Here is a 15,135-nt window from a genome sequence, read left to right as displayed (position 1 = left end):
CTTCTACTGTCATCATCTCACTTAAATGGTGTTAACATTCAAGAGCTGTGTGAGTAGTAGAATCACATACATGAATAAATACTACTTATGTGCACTTGAATTAAAAACAGACCTTGAGATCACAGAACATCAAAATGGAATTTAGAGCATTTGACAAATGGTAATATAAACTTGAGTTCTTGTTGGGAAATGTGAGAAAACTCATAGTGATATATAAACATATTATCACAACAATCATAAATTTGCAAATTGTACATAGTTTTTTGTTTGACCCAATCCCAAGAATTCAATATCTTGTAAAATTGTGAACACTTATGTATAAATGTAGAGTCAACATTTCAAGAAACAATAAAACATTGTTGTATATTTTAAACAAGAAAATATCTCATCTTGAAGATCATTATCAAAGGCTTTTAAGATACACAAAATTCAAAAAGCCAGAGTATTTATCTCTCTTCAGTATCCCTCTTAAGCTCTAGGACTGTGTTTTATATCCCTGATAGATGTTAAACAGGCATCTTAAAATCAATGTGATAGGAGAGATTCAACTTTCTTCATAAATGTTTAGGTAAATGCCTAAGGTAGAGACCCAGAAATAAAATGGCTAGTTTAAAAGGCATTATCAGGTGTGGTTTTATGAAATTCAAGTTTGGTTATAAGTATACAGAAAGTAATAGGCAATGTATATCTGAAGATTAGGAGAAAAATTATGTTGGAGATTTTGATTCTTGAGTTACTAAAATGTTAAGGGAGGACATGAGCTTTCCCAAGAAGAGTTGCATGGAAGAAGAACGTAGAGTGAGGAGAGAATCTTGGGTCCCACTGGCTCTTAGAAGTGGATAGCACAGTGGAGGACAGCTGTTGAGCAAGATTAAGGGTGGAAGAGAACCAAGGACAGAGCTGGATCGTTGATGTTTGGAAGAGGGCAGTGTATAGTGTCAAATACTTCAAAAAAATAAAAAAGGATTAAGATGAAGACTGAGAAGAGACCATCTCTTGAAATAAAAGTTGCCTTATTGGGCTCCCTACAGTCTAATGGTTAAGGAAGCTGGATTCCATATGGTAACTGTGGTTTGAGTCCTGGTCCTGGTTTGAATGATATGCTGGGTGTACGTGCTTGCTTGTCCACGATCTCAAATGGAAAAAGAAATGGAGGAGAAGGGATTATAGTGTGACCTTGTCCAATTAGGAGTGCTTTCTCTCTCTCCCTCTCTTTGTCTCTCTGTCACTGGTGAGGGCATGCACCCTTTGACAATTAAAGGAAGGAAAAGGAAATTGCTTGGTGATTATGAATGTATGTGTATATTTGATAAGTAAATAAATAAATGAATAATGTTTGAAAATGGAGGGGCAGAAGCCAGAGTCAGATTGTCCTGGGATGAGTGAACGAATGAATGAATAAATGCTTAGGAGCAGAGGAAGTGGAAGAAGTATTTTCAAAATGAACTGTTAAGTACTGAATAAATTTCATCCATTTATTCAATAAATATTCATAGAGTCCCTATAATGTACCAGAAACTGTTCAAGATACTATCATAACTCCTGATTTTAATATCCATGCAGATCCCTTCCAATATTTTAACTTCTGTGTTATTTGACTTCCATTCCTTGTGACCTCTACCCAGCTTCAGTCACTCATCCTCATGATCATTTTCTTAACTGTGGCATTTCATATTTATGTCTCTAACCTCTTTTCTGCCATCGCATTTCTTGTTCACCATCCCGCCTCTTGTACTCTACTTCAGGGCCTATAACGCCCTAGCTTAAAAACTCCTTTAACACCATTGGGACTTCTAGTCCATTTTCTCCTCTCCCTTTTTTATGATCTCTCATTCCTCTCATGTTCTCTTTCCTTAATAGCTTAAGTTACTTGGCCAATCATAATAATCACTCCTTTGCATACCCTCCTCTTCTTTGCCCCAGTTTTGCTTTAATTTTCTTGTGTGGCAAAATGCTAATTCTGATTAAACCCAACTCCATGTTACCTGGTTTATAACCAAAGGGTGACATTTGGATGAAAACACTATGTGTTGACTGGTTTTGTGTAAAATGTGTGAGCTCCAACTTCACTTGGCCTCTTAATATGCCTGCCAATTGCACTGCATTTCCCTAGTTCATTTTATGTTTTACTTTTCTAGATGGCCATTTCTTCCTTCTCTCCCCTCAGATCTTCAACACCTCTTCTCCCATCCCCACTCTCAGATGATCATCTTGATTCTGACTTCACAGAGAAAAGTAAATCAATAAGAAGCAACCTTCCATGCTCTCCCACTAATATCTATCTCCATTCTTTCTTCTTCTTAAAGCTGATCTGGACATTCTTGTAATAACAGCCAATCCCTCCAGTGGATCCCTTTCCCCTTCTCTTCTACTTAAAGACATTTCTTCCACTATTTGCTAATTCCTAGCATCAATTTTCTTTCTCATAACTAGATCATTCCCATTAGTTTGCAAAAATACCATTACCTTCATAGGAAAGAATTAGATCCTATTCTTCTCTTTGTCAGCTCTACTCATATTTCTCAGTTCACCTTTCTAGGTTGCAAAACAAGTTGTCTCTACTTTTACTCCAATTATTCTCCTCCCACCCTTTTTTTGAATTCACTTTTGTTTACTTTGCTTCCAACATTCCTTAGAAACTTCCATTAGCAGGGCTATAATGAACCTCCATGTTGCCAAATCCAAGGTCTTTTTATAGTTTTCTTTCACTTGACTTATTGCATGTAACATGATCACTTTCACCTCTTTGAAATACTTCATTTGGCTTCCAGGACACCACATTGCCTTGATTTACTTCCAACTTCATTGGTGGTTCCTGTTCAGTCTGTTTTGTTCCTCTTCTTTTCTGCTCTAAACGGTTGTAATGTTCCAGAGCTTAGTCCTTAGACCTCTTCTCTGTCCTTTTCCATCCTTAGATATCTTTCCCAGATTCATGACTGTATATACTTGGTGTATTCTAATAACCTAAGACTCCTATCTACAACCAGGTCTTTTTTTCCCTGAATTCTAGGCCCTCATGTCTATCTGCTTCCTTAACTTCATCTGACTGTCAAATATGCATCACATAAAACATGTTTTATACTGGGGGCATTTTAAACATTTTTATGAATAAGAATGAGGCAAAAAAATAGAGAAATACTAAAGTGATAAAATTCAAAAAGAATAATTCATTAAGCAATGAATATCCTACAGAGTTGGGATAGAAGAGGTTAACCTTGGAAACAGAGATATCTCGCTGACCAAGAAATGAAAGAAAAAGCTTAAGTGAAGTATGAAGGAAGAATGGCATGAAAAGCATCTATCTCTGAATGAAATAAATTGCCTCACTAATATATTCATACCTAAGAGTTTCACAATGTTAGGGTTGTCAAATTCTGCCATGAGTGCTGCCTCCCTCTGAAAGTCCGCTTGCATATCTGCTGAAGCTTCTTCCTTGAGCATTTTTACTGCCACCATAGTGAAAGGTTCATAGGGAAGTAAGCCTGGAGCCCTGAGAGATAAATGCATTGAGAAAGAAAATGAAGATCAGGACCATTATACACACTCACATAATATCCACCTGCATGCATACATATACCCCACTCTTGCAGCCTTTCCTAGAGCCACAGAACCATAGGAAGTTCACAGTAGCCTAGCATAAGACTTTTTGACTCCAATTAATATAAGCCACTGGGGCTATTCAAACACAGAGTAAGTTTAAAAAATACATTATGAATTACAGTGTCGTTCTAATCTCTTCAATTTTGGCCAGAATCTTAATTCACTGAGGTGAATTACTCATTTTTATATTCCTCTTGGAGCCTTAAGGGGTATCTTGCATATTTTTGGTTCCAAAAAAAGTATTTATGTGAGATGGTCATTATTCATATAATGTCCATACCAAAGCCCCACGGATGGAGATAAGGTTCAAGAGACAATTGGTAACTCAAACTAAATCCATATTCTCTGGTCCAACTCTCTGTCTGTAAGCCTGCATCCATGCAAATAGACTATTTTATTCTAATTCACAGAAAAGTGTGATTGTTCTAATACTCCTTTCTTGGCCTCAATGTTTCCTTTTCTTTTTTTTTTGCATAGTTTTTTCTTCTAGTGCTCTGTTGTTTCATAAATCTCTGCTTAATGTCTATAAAGGTCAGACTTTGAGTTCTTATATTAAAGCATTATTTCAAAGTAAACTTTAAATGAAGTGGGAAATTTAGCAATGAAAAATGGAAGAGAGGTAAGTTTGAGAATTGTCTACTAACTACATTACAAGAAATTATAATTAAAAGCATATGACTTTTTTCTGAAAAATATAATGGAATTATTAATTTTTGTCATTTGAATATATAAATGAAGATTTGGATTTCCTGTAAATCATTGCTTTCAAATTCAATGAAATAATTCTTTCCATATATATTTCTATTTTCCTGCAAAGAGGGAAAATTATTAAGATATAAAATATAACATGTACTATAAATAAGGTAAATGATATAAAGAATAAAATAATTTGATACTGTTATCCATGGTATATATATATATCAAGCTAATGGCTTGGGAACTCCTTCAGACATAATGGAAAGATGTTTTCTTTCATGAGTAACTTTACCTTGCTTGAAAGACCCTTCCAAATGCTCCCTCACCAATATCTCTCACATATTCAATGTTATTCCTTGGATACTCCAGACTGAGCAATTTGGGATTCAGAAGGAGTGGCATCCTCTGGTACATGGGGTTGGGATGAAGTCTGTCTAGCAAGAGCTCAGAAGGCAGTGTGGTGAGGGTTACTGCTGCTGATTCTCTGTGGGCAAGACAGGCAAGACCAATCATGAGCTTAGTAGCAGGTAAGATCCACACTCAGACTTAGATTCTAAGCAATATAGTATTTAGGAGTAAACAAAACAAATTATACTAAGGCAGCCAAAGATCCTTTGATTTGAGAGCAATAAAATATTTTGTTTGGTCTTCAGTCAAAAGGCATATTTTTTTATCTAGACTTTTGTCACTAGCAGTGGCAATGAGACTGAGGGGAAGATGTGGAGCAGAAATAGCCATTTTCTTCCAAATTATTGTCTAGATTCTGTCTGTTGTGAAAAATTAGCCTTAGGACATATGATCCTATACAAAAAGTCACTGACATTTTTAAAGACCATAGTGAGGGGTGCTTAATTTTAAAGCAGGGCTATGAATACTATTAAGAGATTGGGGCTGGCAGGTGGCATAGTGGTTAAGGGCACTGGACTCCCATATGGCTGACCGCAGTTCAAGTCCTGGACCTGGTGGCTTGCTTTCTTGCTTTCCCTCTTCTCTCTCTCACTCTGTCTCTCTGTGGTCAAATTAAGATAAATAAAGTTAAATTTAAAAAATTCTTTAAAAGAAAAGAGAGTAGCAGCAATAACACACACACACATATACATATGTATGGTAAATGATATAAAGAATAAACTAATTTGATACTGTTATCCATTGTGTACACACACACACACACCCACACACAAACACATATACACACATTTCCATTTTCAATCCCAATATTAAATGTGTAGGTTTTAATATATTATGATGTCAGATTAGTTTAAACTAGAATCTCACCTTTTCTTATTTCTCCATTGTTTTCTTCTTCGGCAGCAATAAAGAGTAGTTATGGCAAGAAGCACAAATATGGCAAAGCTGGACATGATGGAGATTATTACAGTCATGGAGTATGTAGGTGAGACAGAGAAGGAGGAAGAAGAGGAAGAGGGCAAATTTGGAATGTCCACACTTGGCTTTGAAGACGTCATTGGTGGGAATGCTGTAAGTAAACAATAATTCTTTTCATTCATCGTCAAACCTTTAAGAAGCAATGTTTATATTCAAGCAGTCAGTAAATAAAATTTAAAGTTATGAATAGAATATGTTTATGTATCAGGTTATCCCTGATCACATATCCATAAAATCCAATTGTAAGAATCTAGTAAGGTCTAGTTATAAGCAAATCCAACTTACAGTGTCATCGAATTTTAAAAATAAAACTCTGGGAGAAGAGATATATTTTCCAAGACAAATGCAGATCCTGGGCTAGTACTCTTTATACTGTATTATATTCTTTGTAAGCCAACAACAAGGAAATCATTAAAAAACATGTCTTCATGTAATTATACTTATGGTCAGGTTTGTCTAAGCTGAGCTTATATACAGATCTATTGCTGGTTGATAAACTGTAAAACAATGGCAGAAAATGAAAATGATAGAACACAAACAAATATAATTTTTCTAAAAATGTAACACATGTCAAACTCTGATTTAAAAGGCCAGCGTATTACAGAAACAACTAAATCTGTGTTACTGCTGGAAACCAAAAGATGCTTTACTCATACCACTTTGTTTATAGAGTGCAAAGTTCATTGTGTATGTATTAGAACAACTTCATTAATTAAATTTTGAATCCTCTTAATAGCTCGAGTAAAGATAAAAACATGGATACATAGTATTTTAATAACATAATCAACAAAAATGTTTTAATAGCTACAAACGAACTTTGTACCATAGAAAGAAGGAATAAATCTTCTTTTCAAATATTTGTGGAATACTGACAGATGTGATCTTTTATCTTTGTGACCACCAGTCTGTGGTCACAAAGATAAAATCTAACACATTTCAAAAGCAGAAATTATGTGGCTCTACTACTTGAACAAAATGCAATTGGTAACAGATTAAATAAATCCAATAGGACATTAAAAATTCAGTAACTTTTTGATCAAAAGCAAAGAGTCAGATCAGCCATTGACATGGTTGTTGGGGTGTCCGGACCTCACATGGCTGACTGTGCAGTTTAACTGTCAGACCCGCTGGCTTGAAAAGCATGCTGGATGCATGTGCATGTGTGCCCAAAATCCAGAAAGGAGAAACGGAGAAGGGATTGCAATGTGGCCATCCCCACGTGAGTGTTCTCTTTCTCCCTTACTTTTCTGTCTCTCTCCAGTGTTCACATTCTGAGGCAAATCAAAAAACAACTTTTTAAAAAAGAGTAGCCATAATTACACATTAGGAAAAAGCCCTTCCTATAAACAAAGTTAAATAAAATATAGTGTGTATGAAATTTGAGCAAAGCCGTGCTCAATGATAAACTCAGTATTATCTCCTTCCATAAGATACAAAGAATGAAAGGAATATTTCAGACAAGACTTTGGACAAGACACAGTAACTACAGAAGACAAAATAGGTGATAAAATAACAGCCATATGCAAATGGAAATTAATAAGTTAGAATATGCATACCACAAATGATAGAATTTAAAAATATGCAAATAGTTAGTTTTATAAATATTTGTAATATAGTCCAATCATTAGAATTTTAATTTTAAAAAGGAGGGAAAGGTACAGACATAGAAAATTAGGAATAATTATAGCGTTATAACAACAGAATCAAAGGCAAAAAATACATAATTATGCAATTACTTTTTTAACTCTTAAGAAAAAATGATAGGAGCATGCTAGTAGGTCTTCAGGAAATTTATGACATATTTTTCTATATTTTTCTATGCAAAAGTGGGTCATGACTTTCCTGATAACCCAGTAATTATCACATTTGAAGAATTAGAAAATGTGAATATAGCCATAAACAGGAAACTGGTTTTAAGTCATTATAGCATTATCAATACATTCTTTCAGCCTTGGAAGAGATTCACTTTTCATATTTATAGTATTTTTCAGTAAGAGCAAAATATTTTAAATTTTTTTAGAAAGTTATTAACATTTTACTAATATCACAGCTTGGCAATGGTAGCATAGAAGAAAAATGCATACGTGGGTTATATAACATATTTAAAAGATTCTACATGAAATATTAGCAATTGACTACAATATAGTAAAAAGATAGTGATTTAATATAAAATAATATATTAATGCAGCACATTAAGAAGTTAAAAACCTTTATTGCAACAGATGTCTTAAGTCACTTGAAGTAGGATATTTGTACAAGTGAAGGTTATAAAAGAAGGCCAAGTGTGACTACTAAGTCTAGGAGTGAACTCAGTGATTATGCCCTGGACACTAAGAGCAAGCAAGTGAAAACTTTTGTTGCAGTAGATGGTTAAAACCATCTGAGATAGGATACTATAAAAGCAGATGTTACAAGGGTGCTTGTGTATGACTTCTTAGTCTAGGAGTGGACAGTGATTCCTCCCTGAACACTGGCTGAAAAAGTGGTTTTGAAGCGTCTGTTGGCCAAGCTTAGCCACTGCTATGACTCATGCAGGCACTGGGACCTGGAAGAACATCAACAAAAGAGTAAAACATCTGTGTGGGACCAATAATGTGCCTCATCAAGCAATATAGTGGTGGTGGTCTCAGACTCCCATGTTCCTCTGGAAGTGACAGGAAAGCTGATCTGATTCTCTTTGGACTGAATCATACCCAGGTTTCTTAATCCAAGATGGATGAAGAGGAGAGTTTAAATTAAGGAGCTATGCTTCCTGCTAATAATAAAGTAGAAGCAATTATTAAAAGTCTGGAAGAAATGACTCTTTTTGCATCTGAATTTCATAGAGCAGTTCATTCTGTATATAAAGTGAGGAAATCGTTTTTCTCAAAAATATCAGAAGACAGAGTTTAGTGGCATGTTAAAAAATACATAATGACAGATATATTTGAAGAATGAAAGAAGTGACATAGAATAATAATTTAGCTCTATTGATTTATATATTTCTTCCTTTCAAGGTAGTTTTGTTTTGCTATTCCTCAATTATTGCTACTGACCTATTTGCTGTGTTCTTTAGGGCTACATCAATATTCTTTTTGGGTTCAAATTATCAATAGGTTACCACTCCTTTTTTTTTTCTTTTAATCTTTTTTCTTCTCTTGTCAATTTTATCTTTTTACCTTTTCTCCAAACACTGGGGGTATGTATTCACTCATTCATCCACTTATTAATCGATTTATTAAATCAGTTTGACTATTAGAGTTAAAGAATACTGTGGGAGACATGACAAGTCTTTATTTGTAATGGGAAATAAACAAGAAAATAAATAATTACAATAAAAAGAAAGAAGCATTATAAGAATAGTAAGAACAGGACAGCACCAACTCAGGTTTGGGCATACTAGGTAGGTTTTCTAGAATAAGTAACTTTAAGTTAAATATAAACAGTGAGTAGGCAATAATACATTGGAAGTTTCCTATGGTTTGAATGTTTGTGTCCCCTGAAAATTTGGATGTTGAAATGAATGAGGATAAAGCTCTTATGATGACATTAATGTCCTTATGAAAGAGGTCTGAGAGAGCTCTCTTGCTCCTTCTGCCCTATGAGGCTATGGTGAAAGATAGCTATATCTTTGAGGAAGAAGGCTCTCACCAGGCAGTGAATATGCTGGTGCCTCCATCTTGAACTTACCAGCCTCCAGACCTGTATAAATAAATTTCTGTTGTTCATAGGTCACTCAGTCTATGGTATTTTGTTATACCAGCCTGAATAAACTAAGACAAAGGTGTGTGTTTGAGGGACTGGAGTGGAGTTGAGGGGATTAAGGGAGTGGAATGGAGAGAGGGTAGGGAGATAGTGTCCTACAAAGAAGGAAGTGTATATATCAGGGCCTGAACCAAGCAGTCTTAAAGTCTGCCTTCATAAAAGTACTCCTAAATGTTTCATTGTTTGAGTTGGGATTATCTATGGGTAAGGATGTAGATATCAGATTTAGGTTATAAAAGACCTTGCATGCCCATTTAATTAATTTGGACTTTGTCCTGCAGCAAATGGAGTGAATCATCAGAGAGTTTTAAGTAGTGATAACATGATCAGCTTTTTGCATCAGAAAGATCTCCTGTTGCAATCCTCACTTCCATAAATATTCCCATCATGGATTATTTTAAGCTACCAACATCAAGTCTTGATTACTGAGATGGAAAGTGATGTCTAGTAGTACACTGCCATATGGGATTTCCACCATACAGATACTATGGGTAAGAAGGAAATCTAAATATATCTATTACATCTATAATAGATGGAAAGAACAAATTACATACAGGAAAAAAATGACCAGACACACACCAGACTGTTAATTTCCCAAACTAGACACTAGAAAAGAGTAAAATCACATCTATAAACTATCAAGAGAAAAGAAATGCCATTGAAGAATTCTATATCTGGCTAATACACTTTTCTACTATCCAGATAAAAGAAAGCTGCGTGATGATCCACAAGGTGTCAGGGATTCTATCACCCAAGACCCTAGCTGAGAAACTACACAAAGGGACTCTTAACCAAATAGCAATCAAATCAGAAAGAGACATTAAGATGAAGGATAAAGAGTGGTTGTTAAAAACTGGATAAATAGATACACTGCATATGTTATGTTAAATATAAATGGATAATAATGGAATGCCTGGGAGTTTTGACTGATTCTCTTAGGAGTTGACAGACAGTAATTCTATAGAGAGAAAACTAATACTGGAGGAGGAGATAAAGAAGATAAAAGCATTGTAAGGATCTCATTGGAGAATCAAAGTCTCATGAAGTGGGAAGAAATGATGAATAATGACTTAAAATGTGCAGAAAGAATTGGTATCTGGCTTTCACTTAGCTGTGAAGTAGTAAAAGCCCATAAAAGTAAGGAAAAGGGAAGAAGAAAGAAAAAGTAAGATAAATACAAAATGTAAAGTTAAGACTTTAGGAATAAAATCAGACATATCAATTGATATGCAAAATATGAATAGGCTAAATCCTGCTATTCAATGAAATTGACCATTAGGTTGGAGTAAACCCAGGTGTTTAATGTTTATAAGGAAGGAAAAATAAGAGACAGAGGGATTCCAGGTAAACATAAAAAAAGAAGGATTACCAATGTTAATACCAGAAATTTAAAACTAAAACACTAAAATAGAACGAGAGTGACATTTTATATTGGTTAAATGGCATAATATAAGAAGAGGGTAAGTCACTATGCCTCAGAACATAACAGTCAAGTATATAAAGCAAAATTACAAATGTAAGAATAAACTAATAAAATATATAAATTGCATCAATCTAGTAGAAAATTTAAGTTAGGAATCAAATTCAACTAAATCAATAAACCTTAATATCCATAAAGAAACTATCAAGGTCATATGATTATTAAACAGCTAGTATGAGTTTGTTTTATACTAATAAAAGAAAAATTCCTTTATCACAGAAAATAATGGTTGCATAGTCATTCTAATCAGACTATGTTGTGTGCTTTGGGTTCAATTCTGGACATTGTGCAAACTCACATCAGCCAGTGAGGTAAGCCTGGAGGTGAAGGTTTTTCAAAGTCAGCTCATGGAAGGAAAGGTTGAAAAATAGAGATATTTAGTGTGAAAAGGAGAAGACTACAGGGAAACAGGGTATCTGCCTCTAAAATATTTTAAGGGTTGTTTTATAGAAGATGGATCAAAAAGGCAAAACAAAGATCAATTTTTGAAAGTTATAGAGAACATGAATTTAGTTCTACATAACTAAAATGTTCTAGTAATTAATGCATTCTACAGTGGAGAGAAGGAATAAATTTAAGTGGGAAGAGGAAGTGTCTCTGTTAAAGATGCTCTGGAAAAGACTCATTGTGAGAGAGTTTGGCTTAAACAACTGTTAAAGTTACTTCTCATTCCAAGTTTTTATAAATGGGTAATTTCATATCACCACAAAATCACCCAATGAGCATTTCAACTGATTAATTCACAAATTTTACACACACACACACACACACACACACACACATGCAAACACAAAGTCTTTGTAATTTCACTTTTGGATAGAATGGTAGCAATTATTATGGAAAAATGAATTTTGGAAAGAAAACATCCACCTAAATGTTGGCAACATGTTTAATCATCGAGTTGCTTGAGTGATTTAAAATTATAAACAACAAAATTATCAACTACACTTTTTAAAAAGAGATTTCTTGCTCTAGGTGTGTGTGCTTACTGGAGATACAGTGAGAGAAAGAAAGCAATAAATCACCCTTTAGAGAGGATGACTATGTCACAGTCCCTTTTCCTCTATCCACCTCTTAGGGTTTTGGGCATGAAAGAACATGTACTTGGAGTGAGTTTTAAGCCACTAGGTCCAAGACTCAAATCACTATTGACTATGTGGGAGGTCCAGTGACATAACCATTACGCCCTCAACTAGATTTTTCGTAAGAAGAATCGATTAGCGGGACCAGTAATGGCATAATGGTTACGTTGCTAGACTCCCACATGGCCAACCACAATTTGAGTCCTGGACCCAGTGGCTTGAAACTCACACTGGGCATGTATGCCCAAAATCCTGAGAGGAGAATGAAGAAGGGATTGTGGTGTGGTCATCCACTGTTGGGGGGTGATTTCTTTTTTATCTCTCTCTCTTTCTGGTGGGCACAAATGCCCTATAGCAAAAATCTCTCTCAAAAAAAAAGATCAATTGGGGGCCTGTTGGTGGTGCAGCAGTAGCACAAGTGCGATCACAAAGGGAGTCCTGGAGCTTTTCCCATTGCCTACCTGTGTGTGCAAAGTGTGCATGAGTGTGCCTGTGATTTGAACTAGCTGGGGCTGGAGTGGATTAAGGCATGGGGACCTTGTTGGGGGTGATGATATCTCTGTATCCCTCTCTCTCTTTCTCTCATGAAAGAGATAAATAAACCTAAAAATAATTGATTGCAGTAGAATGTAATCAGGTAGTGGAATATATTCAAGAATGAATAGGTTAAATAACCAAATTATGCATGTGAGTATGTATGTGTGTGTGTATGTGTGTGTATGTATATATATATATTTAAATATGTTTATATATTTATATATTTAAATATATATACAAGCATATAAATACACATATATATTATTTTTTAAGCCAACTAGTTATGCTTTATTACACAAGAAGTCTTGGAAACTGAAAAAAGGCATAATGATAACTGACAGACATCAAGTATAACAATTAAGAAAGTAGGTTCTGAAGACGGAGCCAGAAAAAGATACATTTTGGTTCAAATCCTGACTCTACCTTTTACTATTTAGGTAAACTCGGGCAAGTTGTTTAATCTCTCTTTCTTAGGCTGATTTACATGTAAAATGGAGGACATAATTTCATAGGGTTGTTGGGGGTATTAGGAGACATAATCTGGGCCAGTTACATGGCCAGTTCTTGAGCAGGGAAAACATTGCTCAAGATCCCACATAGCAACTATGGTCAAATCCCTGGCCCTAGTCGGCCTGAAAATCATGCCTGGCTTGTGTGTGTGAGTGCCCAAGATCCTACTGGCTGGAGATTGGGAGGAAGGGGATTGAGGAGTAACCAGACCCTGTAGAAAGTGCTCATTTCTCACTCTTTATTCTCATGTGGGCACACATGTGCTCTATCATGAATAAGGAAAAGAGAAAAAGAGAGAGAGAATGACATAACATGTTAATCAGTTTGCCTAGACTTGGGGATGTATTATTCATTTTCCATATATGTATGTATGCAGAAAGTAAAGGTGGAAGAGAAAACAGAATTAGAGAGAATAGCAAGTTATTATTCCAGCAATCAAGCAAGATTATACTTTGTTTCATAGAAGCTTTGGAACAGAAGACAGAATCACTGCTGAGAGTTTCTGTAGTGAAGCACGTGAAGTCACACAGAAAAGGAGAGGGTGCAGTGCCTGTTTTGTAGACAGTGATGTAGTTATACGAAGATATGCCATGTCAAAAAGATATGCCACTTCAGCAAGAGAAGTTATAAAAAATAATAATAAAAGCTACTAAAATTCTACTCCCTGGGCTCCAATAAAAGGAAAATGATGCAAGGATAAATACTTTTCAGAATTTCTTCTGTCATTCCTGAAAGTGAGGAATCCATTAGAGTTTACTCAAAAATCAAGAACCTCTTCAAGAAATATTTGAGGGTTTTACACACTCCTGTAGAATATGGAATGCACTGCCTAGTAGGATGTGATCTCTGGCAACTCTTTAAGTACTTGAAGAGCTAAAGCTACTTCCTTAAGTACCAATTTCATTCAATCCCAGGAGTATACTTTCAAATATTCCCTATTACCTGTTCAGGTGAAATGACCAACTTGACATTAGGAGCTCATCTTCTTACCTGTATCAAAGACTTCCTAAAACTGTTGTTTTTAAAGACTGGGGAGTTAGTTACTGTAGCTGGTTTGTGCTGCTCAAAATTTCTTTGTAACCAAGGCAGAAACGCAGATTTTTGTATGTGTTTGTTTCCTATCTAATTGTGGATTAAAGTCAGGACCTTCCATAAAGTAAACATTCAGTGCGTACTTGATGGATGAATGAGAAAACTGTTGAAGGATAACAAGACCACGATTATCAATGAAAAGTCCAATCAATGTAAACTTCAGCTGCCTAGATGACCAAGATTTGAGACTTTTTTTTATGCATCCTTCATTTTAGAAATGCCAGCTTGACAGCCTCTCAGAATAACATATTTTTTAGGTATTTCCTTGTCTCTTCTTGTTTAACAACTCTGTGATTCCTTTGGGACCAGTAGCATTCTTTCTTTTAATACTTTAAGCCTTATTCCTTAAGGCAAGGAATTAAGCAAACTGGTAAAATCAAGTTCTGTCACTTAACCACATACAGAACAAATTCGGCATGGAGTACGTGTCACAGGAGGTAAAAGTGATAAAGATGTGATCTCTGGCACATCTTTCTCCTTGGAATGTATTTTGTATGTTCTAAGTAGAAAACATACAAACCATGTATGTTCCAAGTATCTTTTCTACTTGGAACATACAAACCAGAGGAAGTACATTACATGTAGAAACTTTCCTAATTTCCTACTAAATGAGGATTTTTGTAGTCTGGTCATCATACAAAGGTTATGAGTACCATCTGATAAAGTAGGTTAAAGCACCATTGATAAAGTAAATTTCTTGGACATCTATTTTCAAGCAACCTTCTTGAATTCTTTCTTAGAGATTTTTTTTTTTTAAGAATTATTTTATTTAACTTTATTTATTATTATTATTATTATTTCCAGAGAAAGACACACATACACACACACATACACACAGAAAGAGAGAGAGAGGGAAAATGAGAAAGCAAGCCTCCAGGCCTGGAATTCACATGGTCAGCCATGTGGGAGTCCAGCACCCTTAACCACCATGCCTCCTGCTGGTCCATGTCCTAGAGCTTGTATGATGACCATTAAAAGCCATTTAATAGATCCTATAAATTTTTAACT

The 15,135-nt window shown here is 35.1% G+C and overlaps 1 protein-coding gene across 6 annotated transcripts in view; it reads right to left on the bottom strand.

Moving 5' to 3' along the window:
- Positions 1 to 15,135, bottom strand: part of MUSK (muscle associated receptor tyrosine kinase) — a 118,813-nt gene that overhangs the window by 3,817 nt on the left and 99,861 nt on the right. For all 6 annotated transcript variants that reach the window (XM_006142720.2, XM_006142718.2, XM_006142722.2 and 3 more), the window contains 3 exons: positions 5,572 to 5,773; positions 4,589 to 4,780; positions 3,342 to 3,490 (listed from right to left, as the gene is read on the bottom strand). In XM_006142720.2, coding sequence (XP_006142782.1) covers positions 3,342 to 3,490; positions 4,589 to 4,780; positions 5,572 to 5,773 — 543 coding nt within the window. The remainder of the gene's footprint in view (positions 1 to 3,341; positions 3,491 to 4,588; positions 4,781 to 5,571; positions 5,774 to 15,135) is intronic.

Source organism: Tupaia chinensis, unplaced genomic scaffold (genome assembly GCF_000334495.1).
Source record: "Tupaia chinensis unplaced genomic scaffold, TupChi_1.0 Scaffold000081_1, whole genome shotgun sequence".
Lineage (NCBI taxonomy): Eukaryota > Metazoa > Chordata > Mammalia > Scandentia > Tupaiidae > Tupaia > Tupaia belangeri.
The sequence above is the reverse complement of the archived record's forward strand: the minus strand, read 5'-3'. Positions and strand labels throughout refer to the sequence as shown.